Genomic DNA, 20,726 nt, shown 5'->3' on the forward strand with positions numbered 1-20,726 from the left:
GAAGGGAAGCAAAGGTTAAACGAACTTATATCACAGGCAGGGCCGCCATAGCCATGGTCGCACTTGCACTTCTCCGGGGCAATGCATCTGCCGTGCTCGCAGTGGTCCGTACAATGGGGCACGCACTCCCCGCCGCTGGACACATAGCCATCTGGAATGTAGATCGTAGATCGTGAAAATACAGGCTCGGGGCACGTAGGGACTCGAAACTCCCGAGAGACTCACCGCAACAGTCGCGCACAATGCGGTTCTTCATGATTGTCTTGGTCTTGTTTACCACCCGATTCTTGATGCGGTACGTGGAGCAGCGTGGCGGGATGGTGAGGCACCAGTTGGAGCCACGCTCCTGGTACGACTGCAGCTCAGTGTAGACAACTTCAACGGGGTAGCTATGGGTGGATGGGATAGATGGATGGAGATGGATGAGTGCCTGTGATTAGTCTCTCCGACGAGTACTTACCTCTCCCGCCTCTTGCATATGTTGGGGCCATCTAGTTCTGTGAGCTCCGAGTGGACCAGGAGTGCCGGGCCGGCCAACAGCCACCCAAATAGGATTATGCGCAACATGGCGTTGTGGGGTGGGGTGGGGTGGGGGAGACCTGAAAAGAAGGGAGAATCCAGAACTGGCTCAGGAAATCATTCAGTACGAATATCTGGAGAAAGCGGCACAACACAGAGAACGGCAGCAAATATCGAAAGCACGGGGAACATAAAGTAAATACAAATACAACTACAAAACAAAGCCCATGAACGTATGTATATTTCCTCACAGGTGCTGGAATAAGATGAATCCAACTATTACCAATCCACGTTCCCCATTCACCCGTTCGCGGGGTATTTTCGGATCCATGGGATCCTTCGACTTTACCGACCAGCAGCAGCAGCAGCAAGAATAGACTCAATGCGATGCCCTTCCTAGGCCATATCCACACCAGTCCTCTGCTGTCCCGCCCAATGGGTCCAATAGGTCGCGCACACCCCCCCACCTTCCCTCCGATGGGGGATTCAGATGGGTGAGCGGCAGCAGCAGGCGGCGCTTCTCCGGGCAGCCGCGGAGACTACTTCGACGGCCCGCACGAAGAGTACTCCGACGGCCGCTACGAGGGCGACTACGAGGGCGACTACTCGATGCCCACCTAGGAGGACCAAGAGGAGGAGTCGTGCTCCTGTCAGAGCCAGAGCGAGTTCAGCTCGATAGAGCGCACCGAGTCGGACTCGGAGTGGGAGGAGCTCTCCGACGGCCCTTCCCTCAGGGTCTCCCCGCTGGAGTCCCTCGGCGCAGTCGTGCTCTCCACAATGCAGCCGGAGCACCGTCAGCGCATGGTGGCCTTGTACCACCTCGTCTTGGAGACCGCTGTGGTCAAGGTCGTGCTGCTGGTGCTGAAGATGCTGTGCTGCGCGGTGTTCTGGCTGGTCGAGAAGACCGTGGGCGCCTCCGATTGTGGAACAGCAAGTTCAAGCTGCGCACCATCCAGCGCCAGTTGCTGTGGCGCATGGCCAATGCCCGGGGCGACGAGACGCTCGTCTTCTTTGCCGTGCTCATGACCACGCCCTGGCTGTTCTCTAACTGTCGCAACATCCTGTATAACGTCTAGTCCTGTTCTAAGAAAGACAGAGAGAGAGAGAGAGAGAGATTTAGATTACTTATATAACTTTTTGCACGCCAGATTGCCCACCTGGCTGGTACGGAAGGAACTGCTCGATGCAGTGCGACTGCCTGAACAACGCCCTCTGCGAGCCCTTCAGCGGGGAGTGCGAGTGCGCCAAGGGCTATACGGGCGCCAGGTTCGCCGATGTCTGTCCGGAGGGGCGCTTTGGCGCCAGCTGCTTGGAGGAGTGCCGCTGTGAGAACGGTGGCAAGTGCGAGCCCGAGAACGGGGCCTGCATCTGTAATCCGGGCTGGACGGGCGAATCAATCACTTCCAAGGCCTTCAGGTTCTTGAGGACACGGCAGAGGACGTGCAGCTTGAGATGGTCCATGCGGCTGTTGCGCAGGCGGAAGATCTGCAGCTTGTCGAGCTCCTGGAGGCCCCTGGCCAGCCGCACCACGTCCTCGGTGGAGAACCGCAGGTGCCGCTTGTGGAAGTCGCGCCCCATGTGTGGCCCCAGGAACTCGAGGGTGAACGAGACGAGGTTATCGAAGAAGCGCACAAAGCTCAGGTCGATGTGATGGCAGTGCTCCGAGGGGAAGTCGTAGCGACGGAGGCGCTCCAGCACCTTCTCCTTGTTTCGCCTGTCCACGATCTTATCTTCGTCGTCTTCCGGCTCGGGCTCCACCTTCATACTGAAGACGCCCATCACTGTCTTCCTGCTCTTGCGGCGCTTCTTCTCAGGCTGCTCGGCGGGCCTCTGCCGCATAACGGTGCGACGGTGCACCCGCTGCTCGTGCGCCTCCTTCCTGGCGGCCTGCAAGCGCCGCAGCTGCTGTCGCACGGCGTTGCGGGAACCACGCGCCACGCGTTTGGCCTCCTGGATGTCATCCAGAAGGTACATGACTCCTTCGACTGCCGCTTCTACTGCCGCTGCTCCTGCCACTGCCCCTGCCCCTGCCCCTGCCGGCTGCTCCTCCTCCGTTTCCACTCTATTAAAGTTGATCTTAGCCTGATTCTTCGGGTCGGGCTGCTCTGTGGACTGCTCTTCGGAGCACTCTCCCTCTTGCTCGTCTGTCCACTCGGAGGAGGTGTTGCGCTCATCGCTAGAAACAAACAGGGCCTCAGACTCCTCCGACGTGACGTCCGGCTCCGAGTCGCTGCTCCCTTTGTGGCGCTGGAAGCTCTCCTCCGAGAGGGACTGCAGATGGCGGATGTCCATGGTGCGCACATGTTCCCGCACGAGTGCCGCCAGCTCGGCCATCTCGCTCTCCGGCCAGAAGGCCGCCGGACAGGCCTCGACTATCTCCACGTACTTGAGCCTATCGAGGGACGGTACAGCGCGTACTCGTCCAGCAGTTCCGGGTCATTGGGTATCCCGAAGGTGCCGATGCTGATGGGTGGCATGCCGTCCAGATCCTCCTCAATGTCCATGTTGTGTGTCCTGGCCCTTCTTCGTATTCTGTATTATGTACTCCCAAATTGTCCTACGTTTTGTCCCCCTGTTGTGGCATTTGTGTTCGGAATATATCGTATGTATATCTCATGGCTAGCCCCGATTCTGTCAGAGCACTCTGCAAGGGCTTTAAAGGACTAAGCAATGGGACCCAGAGGTGGCCCCACATGCACCCCACCCCCAAGGCGTTTCATTGTACACAAATACGAAAGGGTTAATCGGGGAAGAGAAGGGAAAGGAAGGGAAGGGAAGCAAAGGTTAAACGAACTTATATCACAGGCAGGGCCGCCATAGCCATGGTCGCACTTGCACTTCTCCGGGGCAATGCATCTGCCGTGCTCGCAGTGGTCCGTACAATGGGGCACGCACTCCCCGCCGCTGGACACATAGCCATCTGGAATGTAGATCGTAGATCGTGAAAATACAGGCTCGGGGCACGTAGGGACTCGAAACTCCCGAGAGACTCACCGCAACAGTCGCGCACAATGCGGTTCTTCATGATTGTCTTGGTCTTGTTTACCACCCGATTCTTGATGCGGTACGTGGAGCAGCGTGGCGGGATGGTGAGGCACCAGTTGGAGCCACGCTCCTGGTACGACTGCAGCTCAGTGTAGACAACTTCAACGGGGTAGCTATGGGTGGATGGGATAGATGGATGGAGATGGATGAGTGCCTGTGATTAGTCTCTCCGACGAGTACTTACCTCTCCCGCCTCTTGCATATGTTGGGGCCATCTAGTTCTGTGAGCTCCGAGTGGACCAGGAGTGCCGGGCCGGCCAACAGCCACCCAAATAGGATTATGCGCAACATGGCGTTGTGGGGTGGGGTGGGGTGGGGGAGACCTGAAAAGAAGGGAGAATCCAGAACTGGCTCAGGAAATCATTCAGTACGAATATCTGGAGAAAGCGGCACAACACAGAGAACGGCAGCAAATATCGAAAGCACGGGGAACATAAAGTAAATACAAATACAACTACAAAACAAAGCCCATGAACGTATGTATATTTCCTCACAGGTGCTGGAATAAGATGAATCCAACTATTACCAATCCACGTTCCCCATTCACCCGTTCGCGGGGTATTTTCGGATCCATGGGATCCTTCGACTTTACCGACCAGCAGCAGCAGCAGCAAGAATAGACTCAATGCGATGCCCTTCCTAGGCCAAATCCACACCAGTCCTCTGCTGTCCCGCCCAATGGGTCCAATAGGTCGCGCACACCCCCCCACCTTCCCTCCGATGGGGGATTCAGATGGGTGAGCGGCAGCAGCAGGCGGCGCTTCTCCGGGCAGCCGCGGAGACTACTTCGACGGCCCGCACGAAGAGTACTCCGACGGCCGCTACGAGGGCGACTACGAGGGCGACTACTCGATGCCCACCTAGGAGGACCAAGAGGAGGAGTCGTGCTCCTGTCAGAGCCAGAGCGAGTTCAGCTCGATAGAGCGCACCGAGTCGGACTCGGAGTGGGAGGAGCTCTCCGACGGCCCTTCCCTCAGGGTCTCCCCGCTGGAGTCCCTCGGCGCAGTCGTGCTCTCCACAATGCAGCCGGAGCACCGTCAGCGCATGGTGGCCTTGTACCACCTCGTCTTGGAGACCGCTGTGGTCAAGGTCGTGCTGCTGGTGCTGAAGATGCTGTGCTGCGCGGTGTTCTGGCTGGTCGAGAAGACCGTGGGCGCCTCCGATTGTGGAACAGCAAGTTCAAGCTGCGCACCATCCAGCGCCAGTTGCTGTGGCGCATGGCCAATGCCCGGGGCGACGAGACGCTCGTCTTCTTTGCCGTGCTCATGACCACGCCCTGGCTGTTCTCTAACTGTCGCAACATCCTGTATAACGTCTAGTCCTGTTCTAAGAAAGACAGAGAGAGAGAGAGAGAGAGATTTAGATTACTTATATAACTTTTTGCACGCCAGATTGCCCACCTGGCTGGTACGGAAGGAACTGCTCGATGCAGTGCGACTGCCTGAACAACGCCCTCTGCGAGCCCTTCAGCGGGGAGTGCGAGTGCGCCAAGGGCTATACGGGCGCCAGGTTCGCCGATGTCTGTCCGGAGGGGCGCTTTGGCGCCAGCTGCTTGGAGGAGTGCCGCTGTGAGAACGGTGGCAAGTGCGAGCCCGAGAACGGGGCCTGCATCTGTAATCCGGGCTGGACGGGCGAATCAATCACTTCCAAGGCCTTCAGGTTCTTGAGGACACGGCAGAGGACGTGCAGCTTGAGATGGTCCATGCGGCTGTTGCGCAGGCGGAAGATCTGCAGCTTGTCGAGCTCCTGGAGGCCCCTGGCCAGCCGCACCACGTCCTCGGTGGAGAACCGCAGGTGCCGCTTGTGGAAGTCGCGCCCCATGTGTGGCCCCAGGAACTCGAGGGTGAACGAGACGAGGTTATCGAAGAAGCGCACAAAGCTCAGGTCGATGTGATGGCAGTGCTCCGAGGGGAAGTCGTAGCGACGGAGGCGCTCCAGCACCTTCTCCTTGTTTCGCCTGTCCACGATCTTATCTTCGTCGTCTTCCGGCTCGGGCTCCACCTTCATACTGAAGACGCCCATCACTGTCTTCCTGCTCTTGCGGCGCTTCTTCTCAGGCTGCTCGGCGGGCCTCTGCCGCATAACGGTGCGACGGTGCACCCGCTGCTCGTGCGCCTCCTTCCTGGCGGCCTGCAAGCGCCGCAGCTGCTGTCGCACGGCGTTGCGGGAACCACGCGCCACGCGTTTGGCCTCCTGGATGTCATCCAGAAGGTACATGACTCCTTCGACTGCCGCTTCTACTGCCGCTGCTCCTGCCACTGCCCCTGCCCCTGCCCCTGCCGGCTGCTCCTCCTCCGTTTCCACTCTATTAAAGTTGATCTTAGCCTGATTCTTCGGGTCGGGCTGCTCTGTGGACTGCTCTTCGGAGCACTCTCCCTCTTGCTCGTCTGTCCACTCGGAGGAGGTGTTGCGCTCATCGCTAGAAACAAACAGGGCCTCAGACTCCTCCGACGTGACGTCCGGCTCCGAGTCGCTGCTCCCTTTGTGGCGCTGGAAGCTCTCCTCCGAGAGGGACTGCAGATGGCGGATGTCCATGGTGCGCACATGTTCCCGCACGAGTGCCGCCAGCTCGGCCATCTCGCTCTCCGGCCAGAAGGCCGCCGGACAGGCCTCGACTATCTCCACGTACTTGAGCCTATCGAGGGACGGTACAGCGCGTACTCGTCCAGCAGTTCCGGGTCATTGGGTATCCCGAAGGTGCCGATGCTGATGGGTGGCATGCCGTCCAGATCCTCCTCAATGTCCATGTTGTGTGTCCTGGCCCTTCTTCGTATTCTGTATTATGTACTCCCAAATTGTCCTACGTTTTGTCCCCCTGTTGTGGCATTTGTGTTCGGAATATATCGTATGTATATCTCATGGCTAGCCCCGATTCTGTCAGAGCACTCTGCAAGGGCTTTAAAGGACTAAGCAATGGGACCCAGAGGTGGCCCCACATGCACCCCACCCCCAAGGCGTTTCATTGTACACAAATACGAAAGGGTTAATCGGGGAAGAGAAGGGAAAGGAAGGGAAGGGAAGCAAAGGTTAAACGAACTTATATCACAGGCAGGGCCGCCATAGCCATGGTCGCACTTGCACTTCTCCGGGGCAATGCATCTGCCGTGCTCGCAGTGGTCCGTACAATGGGGCACGCACTCCCCGCCGCTGGACACATAGCCATCTGGAATGTAGATCGTAGATCGTGAAAATACAGGCTCGGGGCACGTAGGGACTCGAAACTCCCGAGAGACTCACCGCAACAGTCGCGCACAATGCGGTTCTTCATGATTGTCTTGGTCTTGTTTACCACCCGATTCTTGATGCGGTACGTGGAGCAGCGTGGCGGGATGGTGAGGCACCAGTTGGAGCCACGCTCCTGGTACGACTGCAGCTCAGTGTAGACAACTTCAACGGGGTAGCTATGGGTGGATGGGATAGATGGATGGAGATGGATGAGTGCCTGTGATTAGTCTCTCCGACGAGTACTTACCTCTCCCGCCTCTTGCATATGTTGGGGCCATCTAGTTCTGTGAGCTCCGAGTGGACCAGGAGTGCCGGGCCGGCCAACAGCCACCCAAATAGGATTATGCGCAACATGGCGTTGTGGGGTGGGGTGGGGTGGGGGAGACCTGAAAAGAAGGGAGAATCCAGAACTGGCTCAGGAAATCATTCAGTACGAATATCTGGAGAAAGCGGCACAACACAGAGAACGGCAGCAAATATCGAAAGCACGGGGAACATAAAGTAAATACAAATACAACTACAAAACAAAGCCCATGAACGTATGTATATTTCCTCACAGGTGCTGGAATAAGATGAATCCAACTATTACCAATCCACGTTCCCCATTCACCCGTTCGCGGGGTATTTTCGGATCCATGGGATCCTTCGACTTTACCGACCAGCAGCAGCAGCAGCAAGAATAGACTCAATGCGATGCCCTTCCTAGGCCAAATCCACACCAGTCCTCTGCTGTCCCGCCCAATGGGTCCAATAGGTCGCGCACACCCCCCCACCTTCCCTCCGATGGGGGATTCAGATGGGTGAGCGGCAGCAGCAGGCGGCGCTTCTCCGGGCAGCCGCGGAGACTACTTCGACGGCCCGCACGAAGAGTACTCCGACGGCCGCTACGAGGGCGACTACGAGGGCGACTACTCGATGCCCACCTAGGAGGACCAAGAGGAGGAGTCGTGCTCCTGTCAGAGCCAGAGCGAGTTCAGCTCGATAGAGCGCACCGAGTCGGACTCGGAGTGGGAGGAGCTCTCCGACGGCCCTTCCCTCAGGGTCTCCCCGCTGGAGTCCCTCGGCGCAGTCGTGCTCTCCACAATGCAGCCGGAGCACCGTCAGCGCATGGTGGCCTTGTACCACCTCGTCTTGGAGACCGCTGTGGTCAAGGTCGTGCTGCTGGTGCTGAAGATGCTGTGCTGCGCGGTGTTCTGGCTGGTCGAGAAGACCGTGGGCGCCTCCGATTGTGGAACAGCAAGTTCAAGCTGCGCACCATCCAGCGCCAGTTGCTGTGGCGCATGGCCAATGCCCGGGGCGACGAGACGCTCGTCTTCTTTGCCGTGCTCATGACCACGCCCTGGCTGTTCTCTAACTGTCGCAACATCCTGTATAACGTCTAGTCCTGTTCTAAGAAAGACAGAGAGAGAGAGAGAGAGAGATTTAGATTACTTATATAACTTTTTGCACGCCAGATTGCCCACCTGGCTGGTACGGAAGGAACTGCTCGATGCAGTGCGACTGCCTGAACAACGCCCTCTGCGAGCCCTTCAGCGGGGAGTGCGAGTGCGCCAAGGGCTATACGGGCGCCAGGTTCGCCGATGTCTGTCCGGAGGGGCGCTTTGGCGCCAGCTGCTTGGAGGAGTGCCGCTGTGAGAACGGTGGCAAGTGCGAGCCCGAGAACGGGGCCTGCATCTGTAATCCGGGCTGGACGGGCGAATCAATCACTTCCAAGGCCTTCAGGTTCTTGAGGACACGGCAGAGGACGTGCAGCTTGAGATGGTCCATGCGGCTGTTGCGCAGGCGGAAGATCTGCAGCTTGTCGAGCTCCTGGAGGCCCCTGGCCAGCCGCACCACGTCCTCGGTGGAGAACCGCAGGTGCCGCTTGTGGAAGTCGCGCCCCATGTGTGGCCCCAGGAACTCGAGGGTGAACGAGACGAGGTTATCGAAGAAGCGCACAAAGCTCAGGTCGATGTGATGGCAGTGCTCCGAGGGGAAGTCGTAGCGACGGAGGCGCTCCAGCACCTTCTCCTTGTTTCGCCTGTCCACGATCTTATCTTCGTCGTCTTCCGGCTCGGGCTCCACCTTCATACTGAAGACGCCCATCACTGTCTTCCTGCTCTTGCGGCGCTTCTTCTCAGGCTGCTCGGCGGGCCTCTGCCGCATAACGGTGCGACGGTGCACCCGCTGCTCGTGCGCCTCCTTCCTGGCGGCCTGCAAGCGCCGCAGCTGCTGTCGCACGGCGTTGCGGGAACCACGCGCCACGCGTTTGGCCTCCTGGATGTCATCCAGAAGGTACATGACTCCTTCGACTGCCGCTTCTACTGCCGCTGCTCCTGCCACTGCCCCTGCCCCTGCCCCTGCCGGCTGCTCCTCCTCCGTTTCCACTCTATTAAAGTTGATCTTAGCCTGATTCTTCGGGTCGGGCTGCTCTGTGGACTGCTCTTCGGAGCACTCTCCCTCTTGCTCGTCTGTCCACTCGGAGGAGGTGTTGCGCTCATCGCTAGAAACAAACAGGGCCTCAGACTCCTCCGACGTGACGTCCGGCTCCGAGTCGCTGCTCCCTTTGTGGCGCTGGAAGCTCTCCTCCGAGAGGGACTGCAGATGGCGGATGTCCATGGTGCGCACATGTTCCCGCACGAGTGCCGCCAGCTCGGCCATCTCGCTCTCCGGCCAGAAGGCCGCCGGACAGGCCTCGACTATCTCCACGTACTTGAGCCTATCGAGGGACGGTACAGCGCGTACTCGTCCAGCAGTTCCGGGTCATTGGGTATCCCGAAGGTGCCGATGCTGATGGGTGGCATGCCGTCCAGATCCTCCTCAATGTCCATGTTGTGTGTCCTGTCCCTTCTTCGTATTCTGTATTATGTACTCCCAAATTGTCCTACGTTTTGTCCCCCTGTTGTGGCATTTGTGTTCGGAATATATCGTATGTATATCTCATGGCTAGCCCCGATTCTGTCAGAGCACTCTGCAAGGGCTTTAAAGGACTAAGCAATGGGACCCAGAGGTGGCCCCACATGCACCCCACCCCCAAGGCGTTTCATTGTACACAAATACGAAAGGGTTAATCGGGGAAGAGAAGGGAAAGGAAGGGAAGGGAAGCAAAGGTTAAACGAACTTATATCACAGGCAGGGCCGCCATAGCCATGGTCGCACTTGCACTTCTCCGGGGCAATGCATCTGCCGTGCTCGCAGTGGTCCGTACAATGGGGCACGCACTCCCCGCCGCTGGACACATAGCCATCTGGAATGTAGATCGTAGATCGTGAAAATACAGGCTCGGGGCACGTAGGGACTCGAAACTCCCGAGAGACTCACCGCAACAGTCGCGCACAATGCGGTTCTTCATGATTGTCTTGGTCTTGTTTACCACCCGATTCTTGATGCGGTACGTGGAGCAGCGTGGCGGGATGGTGAGGCACCAGTTGGAGCCACGCTCCTGGTACGACTGCAGCTCAGTGTAGACAACTTCAACGGGGTAGCTATGGGTGGATGGGATAGATGGATGGAGATGGATGAGTGCCTGTGATTAGTCTCTCCGACGAGTACTTACCTCTCCCGCCTCTTGCATATGTTGGGGCCATCTAGTTCTGTGAGCTCCGAGTGGACCAGGAGTGCCGGGCCGGCCAACAGCCACCCAAATAGGATTATGCGCAACATGGCGTTGTGGGGTGGGGTGGGGTGGGGGAGACCTGAAAAGAAGGGAGAATCCAGAACTGGCTCAGGAAATCATTCAGTACGAATATCTGGAGAAAGCGGCACAACACAGAGAACGGCAGCAAATATCGAAAGCACGGGGAACATAAAGTAAATACAAATACAACTACAAAACAAAGCCCATGAACGTATGTATATTTCCTCACAGGTGCTGGAATAAGATGAATCCAACTATTACCAATCCACGTTCCCCGTTCACCCGTTCGCGGGGTATTTTCGGATCCATGGGATCCTTCGACTTTACCGACCAGCAGCAGCAGCAGCAGCAAGAATAGACTCAATGCGATGCCCTTCCTAGGCCAAATCCACACCAGTCCTCTGCTGTCCCGCCCAATGGGTCCAATAGGTCGCGCACACCCCCCCACCTTCCCTCCGATGGGGGATTCAGATGGGTGAGCGGCAGCAGCAGGCGGCGCTTCTCCGGGCAGCCGCGGAGACTACTTCGACGGCCCGCACGAAGAGTACTCCGACGGCCGCTACGAGGGCGACTACGAGGGCGACTACTCGATGCCCACCTAGGAGGACCAAGAGGAGGAGTCGTGCTCCTGTCAGAGCCAGAGCGAGTTCAGCTCGATAGAGCGCACCGAGTCGGACTCGGAGTGGGAGGAGCTCTCCGACGGCCCTTCCCTCAGGGTCTCCCCGCTGGAGTCCCTCGGCGCAGTCGTGCTCTCCACAATGCAGCCGGAGCACCGTCAGCGCATGGTGGCCTTGTACCACCTCGTCTTGGAGACCGCTGTGGTCAAGGTCGTGCTGCTGGTGCTGAAGATGCTGTGCTGCGCGGTGTTCTGGCTGGTCGAGAAGACCGTGGGCGCCTCCGATTGTGGAACAGCAAGTTCAAGCTGCGCACCATCCAGCGCCAGTTGCTGTGGCGCATGGCCAATGCCCGGGGCGACGAGACGCTCGTCTTCTTTGCCGTGCTCATGACCACGCCCTGGCTGTTCTCTAACTGTCGCAACATCCTGTATAACGTCTAGTCCTGTTCTAAGAAAGACAGAGAGAGAGAGAGAGAGAGATTTAGATTACTTATATAACTTTTTGCACGCCAGATTGCCCACCTGGCTGGTACGGAAGGAACTGCTCGATGCAGTGCGACTGCCTGAACAACGCCCTCTGCGAGCCCTTCAGCGGGGAGTGCGAGTGCGCCAAGGGCTATACGGGCGCCAGGTTCGCCGATGTCTGTCCGGAGGGGCGCTTTGGCGCCAGCTGCTTGGAGGAGTGCCGCTGTGAGAACGGTGGCAAGTGCGAGCCCGAGAACGGGGCCTGCATCTGTAATCCGGGCTGGACGGGCGAATCAATCACTTCCAAGGCCTTCAGGTTCTTGAGGACACGGCAGAGGACGTGCAGCTTGAGATGGTCCATGCGGCTGTTGCGCAGGCGGAAGATCTGCAGCTTGTCGAGCTCCTGGAGGCCCCTGGCCAGCCGCACCACGTCCTCGGTGGAGAACCGCAGGTGCCGCTTGTGGAAGTCGCGCCCCATGTGTGGCCCCAGGAACTCGAGGGTGAACGAGACGAGGTTATCGAAGAAGCGCACAAAGCTCAGGTCGATGTGATGGCAGTGCTCCGAGGGGAAGTCGTAGCGACGGAGGCGCTCCAGCACCTTCTCCTTGTTTCGCCTGTCCACGATCTTATCTTCGTCGTCTTCCGGCTCGGGCTCCACCTTCATACTGAAGACGCCCATCACTGTCTTCCTGCTCTTGCGGCGCTTCTTCTCAGGCTGCTCGGCGGGCCTCTGCCGCATAACGGTGCGACGGTGCACCCGCTGCTCGTGCGCCTCCTTCCTGGCGGCCTGCAAGCGCCGCAGCTGCTGTCGCACGGCGTTGCGGGAACCACGCGCCACGCGTTTGGCCTCCTGGATGTCATCCAGAAGGTACATGACTCCTCAGACTGCCGCTGCTCCTGTCACTGCCCCTGCCCCTGCCGGCTGCTCCTCCTCCGTTTCCACTCTATTAAAGTTGATCTTAGCCTGATTCTTCGGGTCGGGCTGCTCTGTGGACTGCTCTTCGGAGCACTCTCCCTCTTGCTCGTCTGTCCACTCGGAGGAGGTGTTGCGCTCATCGCTAGAAACAAACAGGGCCTCAGACTCCTCCGACGTGACGTCCGGCTCCGAGTCGCTGCTCCCTTTGTGGCGCTGGAAGCTCTCCTCCGAGAGGGACTGCAGATGGCGGATGTCCATGGTGCGCACATGTTCCCGCACGAGTGCCGCCAGCTCGGCCATCTCGCTCTCCGGCCAGAAGGCCGCCGGACAGGCCTCGACTATCTCCACGTACTTGAGCCTATCGAGGGACGGTACAGCGCGTACTCGTCCAGCAGTTCCGGGTCATTGGGTATCCCGAAGGTGCCGATGCTGATGGGTGGCATGCCGTCCAGATCCTCCTCAATGTCCATGTTGTGTGTCCTGGCCCTTCTTCGTATTCTGTATTATGTACTCCCAAATTGTCCTACGTTTTGTCCCCCTGTTGTGGCATTTGTGTTCGGAATATATCGTATGTATATCTCATGGCTAGCCCCGATTCTGTCAGAGCACTCTGCAAGGGCTTTAAAGGACTAAGCAATGGGACCCAGAGGTGGCCCCACATGCACCCCACCCCCAAGGCGTTTCATTGTACACAAATACGAAAGGGTTAATCGGGGAAGAGAAGGGAAAGGAAGGGAAGGGAAGCAAAGGTTAAACGAACTTATATCACAGGCAGGGCCGCCATAGCCATGGTCGCACTTGCACTTCTCCGGGGCAATGCATCTGCCGTGCTCGCAGTGGTCCGTACAATGGGGCACGCACTCCCCGCCGCTGGACACATAACCATCTGGAATGTAGATCGTAGATCGTGAAAATACAGGCTCGGGGCACGTAGGGACTCGAAACTCCCGAGAGATTCACCGCAACAGTCGCGCACAATGCGGTTCTTCATGATTGTCTTGGTCTTGTTTACCACCCGATTCTTGATGCGGTACGTGGAGCAGCGTGGCGGGATGGTGAGGCACCAGTTGGAGCCACGCTCCTGGTACGACTGCAGCTCAGTGTAGACAACTTCAACGGGGTAGCTATGGGTGGATGGGATAGATGGATGGAGATGGATGAGTGCCTGTGATTAGTCTCTCCGACGAGTACTTACCTCTCCCGCCTCTTGCATATGTTGGGGCCATCTAGTTCTGTGAGCTCCGAGTGGACCAGGAGTGCCGGGCCGGCCAACAGCCACCCAAATAGGATTATGCGCAACATGGCGTTGTGGGGTGGGGTGGGGTGGGGTGGGGGAGACCTGAAAAGAAGGGAGAATCCAGAACTGGCTCAGGAAATCATTCAGTACGAATATCTGGAGAAAGCGGCACAACACAGAGAACGGCAGCAAATATCGAAAGCACGGGGAACATAAAGTAAATACAAATACAACTACAAAACAAAGCCCATGAACGTATGTATATTTCCTCACAGGAATCGAGGGCGACTACTCGATGCCCACCTAGGAGGACCAAGAGGAGGAGTCGTGCTCCTGTCAGAGCCAGAGCGAGTTCAGCTCGATAGAGCGCACCGAGTCGGACTCGGAGTGGGAGGAGCTCTCCGACGGCCCTTCCCTCAGGGTCTCCCCGCTGGAGTCCCTCGGCGCAGTCGTGCTCTCCACAATGCAGCCGGAGCACCGTCAGCGCATGGTGGCCTTGTACCACCTCGTCTTGGAGACCGCTGTGGTCAAGGTCGTGCTGCTGGTGCTGAAGATGCTGTGCTGCGCGGTGTTCTGGCTGGTCGAGAAGACCGTGGGCGCCTCCGATTGTGGAACAGCAAGTTCAAGCTGCGCACCATCCAGCGCCAGTTGCTGTGGCGCATGGCCAATGCCCGGGGCGACGAGACGCTCGTCTTCTTTGCCGTGCTCATGACCACGCCCTGGCTGTTCTCTAACTGTCGCAACATCCTGTATAACGTCTAGTCCTGTTCTAAGAAAGACAGAGAGAGAGAGAGAGAGATTTAGATTACTTATATAACTTTTTGCACGCCAGATTGCCCACCTGGCTGGTACGGAAGGAACTGCTCGATGCAGTGCGACTGCCTGAACAACGCCCTCTGCGAGCCCTTCAGCGGGGAGTGCGAGTGCGCCAAGGGCTATACGGGCGCCAGGTTCGCCGATGTCTGTCCGGAGGGGCGCTTTGGCGCCAGCTGCTTGGAGGAGTGCCGCTGTGAGAACGGTGGCAAGTGCGAGCCCGAGAACGGGGCCTGCATCTGTAATCCGGGCTGGACGGGCGAATCAATCACTTCCAAGGCCTTCAGGTTCTTGAGGACACGGCAGAGGACGTGCAGCTTGAGATGGTCCATGCGGCTGTTGCGCAGGCGGAAGATCTGCAGCTTGTCGAGCTCCTGGAGGCCCCTGGCCAGCCGCACCACGTCCTCGGTGGAGAACCGCAGGTGCCGCTTGTGGAAGTCGCGCCCCATGTGTGGCCCCAGGAACTCGAGGGTGAACGAGACGAGGTTATCGAAGAAGCGCACAAAGCTCAGGTCGATGTGATGGCAGTGCTCCGAGGGGAAGTCGTAGCGACGGAGGCGCTCCAGCACCTTCTCCTTGTTTCGGCTGTCCACGATCTTATCTTCGTCGTCTTCCGGCTCGGGCTCCACCTTCATACTGAAGACGCCCATCACTGTCTTCCTGCTCTTGCGGCGCTTCTTCTCAGGCTGCTCGGCGGGCCTCTGCCGCATAACGGTGCGACGGTGCACCCGCTGCTCGTGCGCCTCCTTCCTGGCGGCCTGCAAGCGCCGCAGCTGCTGTCGCACGGCGTTGCGGGAACCACGCGCCACGCGTTTGGCCTCCTGGATGTCATCCAGAAGGTACATGACTCCTCAGACTGCCGCTGCTCCTGTCACTGCCCCTGCCCCTGCCGGCTGCTCCTCCTCCGTTTCCACTCTATTAAAGTTGATCTTAGCCTGATTCTTCGGGTCGGGCTGCTCTGTGGACTGCTCTTCGGAGCACTCTCCCTCTTGCTCGTCTGTCCACTCGGAGGAGGTGTTGCGCTCATCGCTAGAAACAAACAGGGCCTCAGACTCCTCCGACGTGACGTCCGGCTCCGAGTCGCTGCTCCCTTTGTGGCGCTGGAAGCTCTCCTCCGAGAGGGACTGCAGATGGCGGATGTCCATGGTGCGCACATGTTCCCGCATGAGTGCCGCCAGCTCGGCCATCTCGCTCTCCGGCCAGAAGGCCGCCGGACAGGCCTCGACTATCTCCACGTACTTGAGCCTATCGAGGGACGGTACAGCGCGTACTCGTCCAGCAGTTCCGGGTCATTGGGTATCCCGAAGGTGCCGATGCTGATGGGTGGCATGCCGTCCAGATCCTCCTCAATGTCCATGTTGTGTGTCCTGGCCCTTCTTCGTATTCTGTATTATGTACTCCCAAATTGTCCTACGTTTTGTCCCCCTGTTGTGGCATTTGTGTTCGGAATATATCGTATGTATATCTCATGGCTAGCCCCGATTCTGTCAGAGCACTCTGCAAGGGCTTTAAAGGACTAAGCAATGGGACCCAGAGGTGGCCCCACATGCACCCCACCCCCAAGGCGTTTCATTGTACACAAATACGAAAGGGTTAATCGGGGAAGAGAAGGGAAAGGAAGGGAAGGGAAGCAAAGGTTAAACGAACTTATATCACAGGCAGGGCCGCCATAGCCATGGTCGCACTTGCACTTCTCCGGGGCAATGCATCTGCCGTGCTCGCAGTGGTCCGTACAATGGGGCACGCACTCCCCGCCGCTGGACACATAGCCATCTGGAATGTAGATCGTAGATCGTGAAAATACAGGCTCGGGGCACGTAGGGACTCGAAACTCCCGAGAGACTCACCGCAACAGTCGCGCACAATGCGGTTCTTCATGATTGTCTTGGTCTTGTTTACCACCCGATTCTTGATGCGGTACGTGGAGCAGCGTGGCGGGATGGTGAGGCACCAGTTGGAGCCACGCTCCTGGTACGACTGCAGCTCAGTGTAGACAACTTCAACGGGGTAGCCATGGGTGGATGGGATAGATGGATGGAGATGGATGAGTGCCTGTGATTAGTCTCTCCGACGAGTACTTACCTCTCCCGCCTCTTGCATATGTTGGGGCCATCTAGTTCTGTGAGCTCCGAGTGGACCAGGAGTGCCGGGCCGGCCAACAGCCACCCAAATAGGATTATGCGCAACATGGCGTTGTGGGGTGGGGTGGGGGAGACCTGAAAAGAAGGGAGAATCCAGAACTGGCTCAGGAAATCATTCAGTACGAATATCTGGAGAAAGCGGCACAACACAGAGAACGGCAGCAAATATCGAAAGCACGGGGAACATAAAGTAAATACAAATACAACTACAAAACAAAGCCCATGAACGTATGTATATTTCCTCACAGGAATCGAGGGCGACTACTCGATGCCCACCTAGGAGGACCAAGAGGAGGAGTCGTGCTCCTGTCAGAGCCAGAGCGAGTTCAGCTCGATAGAGCGCACCGAGTCGGACTCGGAGTGGGAGGAGCTCTCCGACGGCCCTTCCCTCAGGGTCTCCCCGCTGGAGTCCCTCGGCGCAGTCGTGCTCTCCACAATGCAGCCGGAGCACCGTCAGCGCATGGTGGCCTTGTACCACCTCGTCTTGGAGACCGCTGTGGTCAAGGTCGTGCTGCTGGTGCTGAAGATGCTGTGCTGCGCGGTGTTCTGGCTGGTCGAGAAGACCGTGGGCGCCTCCGATTGTGGAACAGCAAGTTCAAGCTGCGCACCATCCAGCGCCAGTTGCTGTGGCGCATGGCCAATGCCCGGGGCGACGAGACGCTCGTCTTCTTTGCCGTGCTCATGACCACGACCACGCCCTGGCTGTTCTCCCTCAGCCTCCTGGGATTCATCCTGTCCCTGGCGGCGCTCCTGAAGGAGACCGTCGAGGAGCTGGTGTTCCAGATACGCCTGCACCTCGTGCTCTAGGGGGCAGCCATCGAGCAGAAAGCAGCAAGCAGCAAGCATTATCCAATCACACACTGACAGAAGACACACGGCCACCCGCCCGACACTCCACCCCTCCCCTCAGAGATGTTTGCACTTCCATTTGGGCATCTATTTTCGTTGATGCCAGAATCGCAATGCACGGAATCGTCTCTCCGTTTTTGGCCGCAATCAAAATACATATGTAGATGCCGAAATATTCGAAATTCAAAGTCAATTCCCACGAGATAGAGCGAGACAGAGAAGGAGAGGGAGACAGAAAGAGGATGAGAGAGAGAGAGAGAGAGAGAGAGAGAGAGAGGGGAAATGGAGCACGAGACGACAAACTCAAGAGTTTCCAGTCGATCAGATATATTGTTTATGTTTATCCGTTGCGTTTGGACGGGAGGCCACTTGCTCATCCCTCATCCCCGTGATTGCATTTATTATTATTATTTTTATTTCGCTGCATATTTGTTCTGCAGTTTATTCAATGATAAACGGAGGAGGAGAGCATGCAGCAGCAGCAAAACATTTCCGCTGCAGCAGCGATTGTGGCAGCCGTGGGGCTTTTGTTGCCCCCAATTGCAGGCCCCCGCATACGCACTTCGGAGGCACGGAATCCACCAGAAGCGGCAGCAAATGAATCATTAAATATTCACTGTACTCGTGTTGATTCAGTGATCAGTGATCAAAACAACACAACAAAAGCGTCATCTTCCACGATCCACGACCCATGATCCCTGATCCAGAATCCGTAGAAGCATCCATTTTCAGGGCTCTCTTGGGCGCTGGTTGGGGTACGCCTCCGATTTCAATCCCTTGCCACACGGACAGACGGTCAGACAGACAGGGCTCAATCGACTCGGCTATTGAGGCTGATCAAGAATATACATATATACTTTATACTCGTGTTGATTTTTCTGCCGTGCATTGCACTTTTGAGCTCAGGTCCTAAACGAGAGTCACACACCACACACATGCACATTATTATCATTATCATCATCATTATGATAATGACTGTGAGCGAACGAATGCTGATGAAGCCTCATTGTCAATGTCGAAAGTTATGGGATTGGTTAAGGAAACCCAAGGTGGGATATGAAAAGTATTGCGTTCTGCTCTGGCATAGGATCCCAGCTTTAATATTAGGGGGATTCCCTTTCTCAGCAACGATGCGACAATCAACGGACATTGATTAACAGCTGTATGTACATATACACACAGCAAGGCAGTCGCGATTAGATACCGGCCAGCACCGAGCAGCGTAGACACCCAGTACCCTGCCACCCTCCGAGAGAAACAGAGAGCGATGAAGGGGGATCTGTGTGTGCGTATCCAATGAATTAATATTTCATTCTAGAACGCAGATGTCTGCGTTAGTTGGGCACACACACACATAGTACATATATGCTGGCAGCGTTCCCATTCAATCTACTCGACGGCTGATGCACGCCTGAAGCCCCCGCTGGAAACTTCCGCAGATTCTGGAACGCAGAGGATGCGGGCTATCGGCGACAGGGGAAACTACTATACAGAAAGAGAAGGCGAATTCATATTATTGCCAATTTAATGCAAGAAAAATAAAGAGAGTGGAGTGGGCGATGCCAAAGGCAGAAGAAAGAAAGGCCGTAAACCAAAAGAAGAAGGCACGCAAGAAAGAGAAACCAGAACAGGTTTAACTGTTCTTGGAGTGCTCGCTTAACAACGCTAATTGACACGCACACAGGCACACACGCCACACACACACAACCAGAAGGGCCATAAACACACTCAAAAGCCAAGTGGAACTTTTGTAAACCCCATAAATGGCGAATAGTGTGTCACATTTCAAGAGCTTCCTTTATTTGTTTAACCAAAAGGCATTAAAATTAACTAATTTTAGTGAAAACTTACTTTTCTTCTGAACCGAAATTGAGTGGCCTGGGGCCTATCAAATCAACTGCAGCAAGGAATGCACTCAATTTACACTCAATTAGTTTACACGTTTTGCTTTCGTAGTTTCCAGCGCCCTGCCCTGGCTGATTTATTTCGGATGGCACTGACACCTTTCATTCGCCATATACGTATATATTCATATATTTTTAAATGCTTACAACATCTCGTCAGTCTGTGCGAATTGTTTTCTTTTCTCCACTAACACAGATTTGCACTCAAACAAAAACTCGTTTTTGATCATTTATTTTGGCACAAAACTTTCTGCTACACCAAAATTGCTGAATGCTGCAACAATGTTTTATGTACTATTCATTTATGTGATCGCCACCCGAGTACCCACCACGAGTTTGTTTAAAAATAAGTATTTCTACTTATAAACCCAACCCAAAGAATAACAACAACACGCACAAAACGACGCAGTTCTTGAACCGTGTCTCGGAACGAACCCGAAATGCACTTCAATTTGGTCGCTTAATTCAAGCTTGTTCACAGCCCAGCGATTCGCAAATGCGGCAAATTCTATTTATTTTTTTTAATGTACGCATACAAGTGTACATCAGCAAAACGATTTGCTCAATTTAATAAAAATTAACCCTCCTACACAAAATTTTACCCGATAATCTAATCAATTTTGTGCAAGATTTGCTAATTCTAAGTACTCATCCTTATTGGATTGTTTATAATATAAGGTTTAAATAAAAAATGTCAACAAAAGTGTCCACTACACTAATTTTGTTTCATGGTAACTGCACGATAACTACATAATTGCTACATATTAACTACATTTTTATGTAGTTCTCAAAAGCGACACCTGAAGGGTAAATGTGTAACTTTCGGATATTGTTGGCCCTTTTCTATTGGAACCGTTAGTGTGAAGAACCTCCACTATCCTGTTTTTGACATGCTTTTTTCACGATATTTTTGAATAAATTGAGATCTCGAAGGCACACGACCAGGATTTCGACGCTGATCACGAATACGAATAATAATTCGATGTGGCCAGGTACATTTCTACAATGGTGCATTGGACCACTAACCACTAAATACAGTATACTGTATGGTTAGTGATTGGACATAACGCGTCTTAAAATATACTGGAAAATACTAGAAAAAGTATACAACTTGCAAGGTGTGTGACTTGGACAAGGTGTCTAAAATCAGTGTGACTGTGGATATACGATATACGGTCACACTCTCAGAAAATACCGTAAATATACCGACGAACTTTTTTCCTACAGGTGTCGCCTTTTGTAATGACATTAAAATGTAGTTAATATGTAGCAAATGTGTATTTAGCGTGTAGTTACCAGTAAGGAAATTAATTTAGTGGAAATTGTTGTTGACCGGTTTTTCTTTAACCCTATTTTATAAGCAATACAATAAAGATGAAA

General features: G+C 55.6%; 7 protein-coding genes across 13 annotated transcripts; 1 reads left to right on the plus strand and 6 right to left on the minus strand.

Moving 5' to 3' along the window:
* Positions 1-1,531: 1,531 nt before the first annotated feature.
* Positions 1,532-3,177, minus strand: LOC6603969. Of its 2 annotated transcripts, none has more exons than XM_026992328.1 (2): positions 1,677-3,177; positions 1,532-1,597 (listed from the first exon to the last, which is right to left on the minus strand). In XM_026992328.1, exon 1 carries the CDS (start codon positions 2,851-2,853, stop codon positions 1,771-1,773), a length of 1,083 nt encoding a protein of 360 aa, XP_026848129.1. In that variant the 5' UTR covers positions 2,854-3,177; the 3' UTR covers positions 1,532-1,597; positions 1,677-1,770. The 2 variants fall into 2 exon arrangements, with proteins under 2 accessions (XP_026848129.1, XP_026848128.1); XM_026992327.1 differs by having other exon boundaries at positions 1,535-1,602.
* Positions 3,178-4,819: 1,642 nt separating this feature from the next.
* Positions 4,820-6,465, minus strand: LOC113566492. Of its 2 annotated transcripts, none has more exons than XM_026992326.1 (2): positions 4,965-6,465; positions 4,820-4,885 (listed from the first exon to the last, which is right to left on the minus strand). In XM_026992326.1, exon 1 carries the CDS (start codon positions 6,139-6,141, stop codon positions 5,059-5,061), a length of 1,083 nt encoding a protein of 360 aa, XP_026848127.1. In that variant the 5' UTR covers positions 6,142-6,465; the 3' UTR covers positions 4,820-4,885; positions 4,965-5,058. The 2 variants fall into 2 exon arrangements, with proteins under 2 accessions (XP_026848127.1, XP_026848126.1); XM_026992325.1 differs by having other exon boundaries at positions 4,823-4,890.
* A 1,642-nt stretch (positions 6,466-8,107) lies between these two features.
* Positions 8,108-9,434, minus strand: LOC113566491. 2 transcript variants are annotated; one of them, XM_026992324.1, is made up of 2 exons: positions 8,253-9,434; positions 8,108-8,173 (listed from the first exon to the last, which is right to left on the minus strand). In XM_026992324.1, the coding sequence occupies exon 1, from the start codon at positions 9,427-9,429 to the stop codon at positions 8,347-8,349; it is 1,083 nt and encodes a 360-aa protein (XP_026848125.1). In that variant the 5' UTR covers positions 9,430-9,434; the 3' UTR covers positions 8,108-8,173; positions 8,253-8,346. The 2 variants fall into 2 exon arrangements, with proteins under 2 accessions (XP_026848125.1, XP_026848123.1); XM_026992322.1 differs by having other exon boundaries at positions 8,111-8,178.
* Positions 9,435-9,752: 318 nt separating this feature from the next.
* Positions 9,753-10,739, minus strand: LOC113566496 (protein draper-like). The gene is made up of 3 exons (XM_026992336.1): positions 10,325-10,739; positions 10,090-10,253; positions 9,753-10,015 (listed from the first exon to the last, which is right to left on the minus strand). The coding sequence occupies exons 1-3, from the start codon at positions 10,429-10,431 to the stop codon at positions 9,759-9,761; spliced, it is 528 nt and encodes a 175-aa protein (XP_026848137.1). The 5' UTR covers positions 10,432-10,739; the 3' UTR covers positions 9,753-9,758.
* A 659-nt stretch (positions 10,740-11,398) lies between these two features.
* LOC113566493 lies at positions 11,399-13,729 on the minus strand. 2 transcript variants are annotated; one of them, XM_026992330.1, is made up of 3 exons: positions 13,598-13,729; positions 11,544-13,526; positions 11,399-11,464 (listed from the first exon to the last, which is right to left on the minus strand). In XM_026992330.1, the coding sequence occupies exon 2, from the start codon at positions 12,358-12,360 to the stop codon at positions 11,638-11,640; it is 723 nt and encodes a 240-aa protein (XP_026848131.1). In that variant the 5' UTR covers positions 12,361-13,526; positions 13,598-13,729; the 3' UTR covers positions 11,399-11,464; positions 11,544-11,637. The 2 variants fall into 2 exon arrangements, with proteins under 2 accessions (XP_026848131.1, XP_026848130.1); XM_026992329.1 differs by having other exon boundaries at positions 11,402-11,469.
* Positions 13,730-14,337: 608 nt separating this feature from the next.
* LOC113566494 (protein draper-like) lies at positions 14,338-19,875 on the minus strand. 3 transcript variants are annotated; one of them, XM_026992333.1, is made up of 4 exons: positions 19,294-19,875; positions 16,535-16,668; positions 16,300-16,463; positions 15,306-16,225 (listed from the first exon to the last, which is right to left on the minus strand). In XM_026992333.1, exons 2-4 carry the CDS (start codon positions 16,639-16,641, stop codon positions 15,969-15,971), a joined length of 528 nt encoding a protein of 175 aa, XP_026848134.1. In that variant the 5' UTR covers positions 16,642-16,668; positions 19,294-19,875; the 3' UTR covers positions 15,306-15,968. The 3 variants fall into 3 exon arrangements, with proteins under 3 accessions (XP_026848133.1, XP_026848132.1, XP_026848134.1); XM_026992332.1 differs by lacking the exons at positions 16,535-16,668; positions 19,294-19,875 and adding an exon at positions 14,338-14,403 and having other exon boundaries at positions 14,481-16,225; positions 16,300-16,462; XM_026992331.1 differs by lacking the exons at positions 16,535-16,668; positions 19,294-19,875 and adding an exon at positions 14,341-14,408 and having other exon boundaries at positions 14,481-16,225; positions 16,300-16,462.
* Positions 16,816-17,400, plus strand: LOC113566503. The gene is made up of 3 exons (XM_026992402.1): positions 16,816-16,821; positions 16,874-17,124; positions 17,184-17,400. The coding sequence occupies exons 1-3, from the start codon at positions 16,816-16,818 to the stop codon at positions 17,398-17,400; spliced, it is 474 nt and encodes a 157-aa protein (XP_026848203.1).
* Positions 19,876-20,726: the final 851 nt, after the last annotated feature.

Source organism: Drosophila persimilis, unplaced genomic scaffold, assembly GCF_003286085.1.
Source record: "Drosophila persimilis strain 14011-0111.01,24,50 unplaced genomic scaffold, DperRS2 tig00000732-arrow-arrow-pilon, whole genome shotgun sequence".
In the NCBI taxonomy this organism is placed as follows: Eukaryota; Metazoa; Arthropoda; class Insecta; order Diptera; family Drosophilidae; genus Drosophila; species Drosophila persimilis.

What these genes read in the sequence shown, in the direction of transcription:
- LOC6603969 (XM_026992328.1), bottom strand. Translation starts at nt 2,853, where the DNA reads ATGGCCGAGCTGGCGGCACTCGTGCGGGAACATGTGCGCACCATGGAC.
- LOC113566492 (XM_026992326.1), bottom strand. Translation starts at nt 6,141, where the DNA reads ATGGCCGAGCTGGCGGCACTCGTGCGGGAACATGTGCGCACCATGGAC.
- LOC113566491 (XM_026992324.1), bottom strand. Translation starts at nt 9,429, where the DNA reads ATGGCCGAGCTGGCGGCACTCGTGCGGGAACATGTGCGCACCATGGAC.
- LOC113566496 (XM_026992336.1), bottom strand. Translation starts at nt 10,431, where the DNA reads ATGTTGCGCATAATCCTATTTGGGTGGCTGTTGGCCGGCCCGGCACTC. An exon ending in ATATGCAAGAGGCGGGAGAG is followed by an intron (nt 10,254 to 10,324) that starts GTAAGTACTCGT and finishes ATCCACCCATAG; the next exon opens with CTACCCCGTTGAAGTTGTCT. An exon ending in CATTGTGCGCGACTGTTGCG is followed by an intron (nt 10,016 to 10,089) that starts GTGAGTCTCTCG and finishes TCTACATTCCAG; the next exon opens with ATGGCTATGTGTCCAGCGGC.
- LOC113566493 (XM_026992330.1), bottom strand. Translation starts at nt 12,360, where the DNA reads ATGTACCTTCTGGATGACATCCAGGAGGCCAAACGCGTGGCGCGTGGT.
- LOC113566494 (XM_026992332.1), bottom strand. Translation starts at nt 15,297, where the DNA reads ATGTACCTTCTGGATGACATCCAGGAGGCCAAACGCGTGGCGCGTGGT.
- LOC113566503 (XM_026992402.1), top strand. An exon ending in CTGCTGGTGCTGAAGATGCT is followed by an intron (nt 17,125 to 17,183) that starts GTGCTGCGCGGT and finishes ATTGTGGAACAG; the next exon opens with CAAGTTCAAGCTGCGCACCA.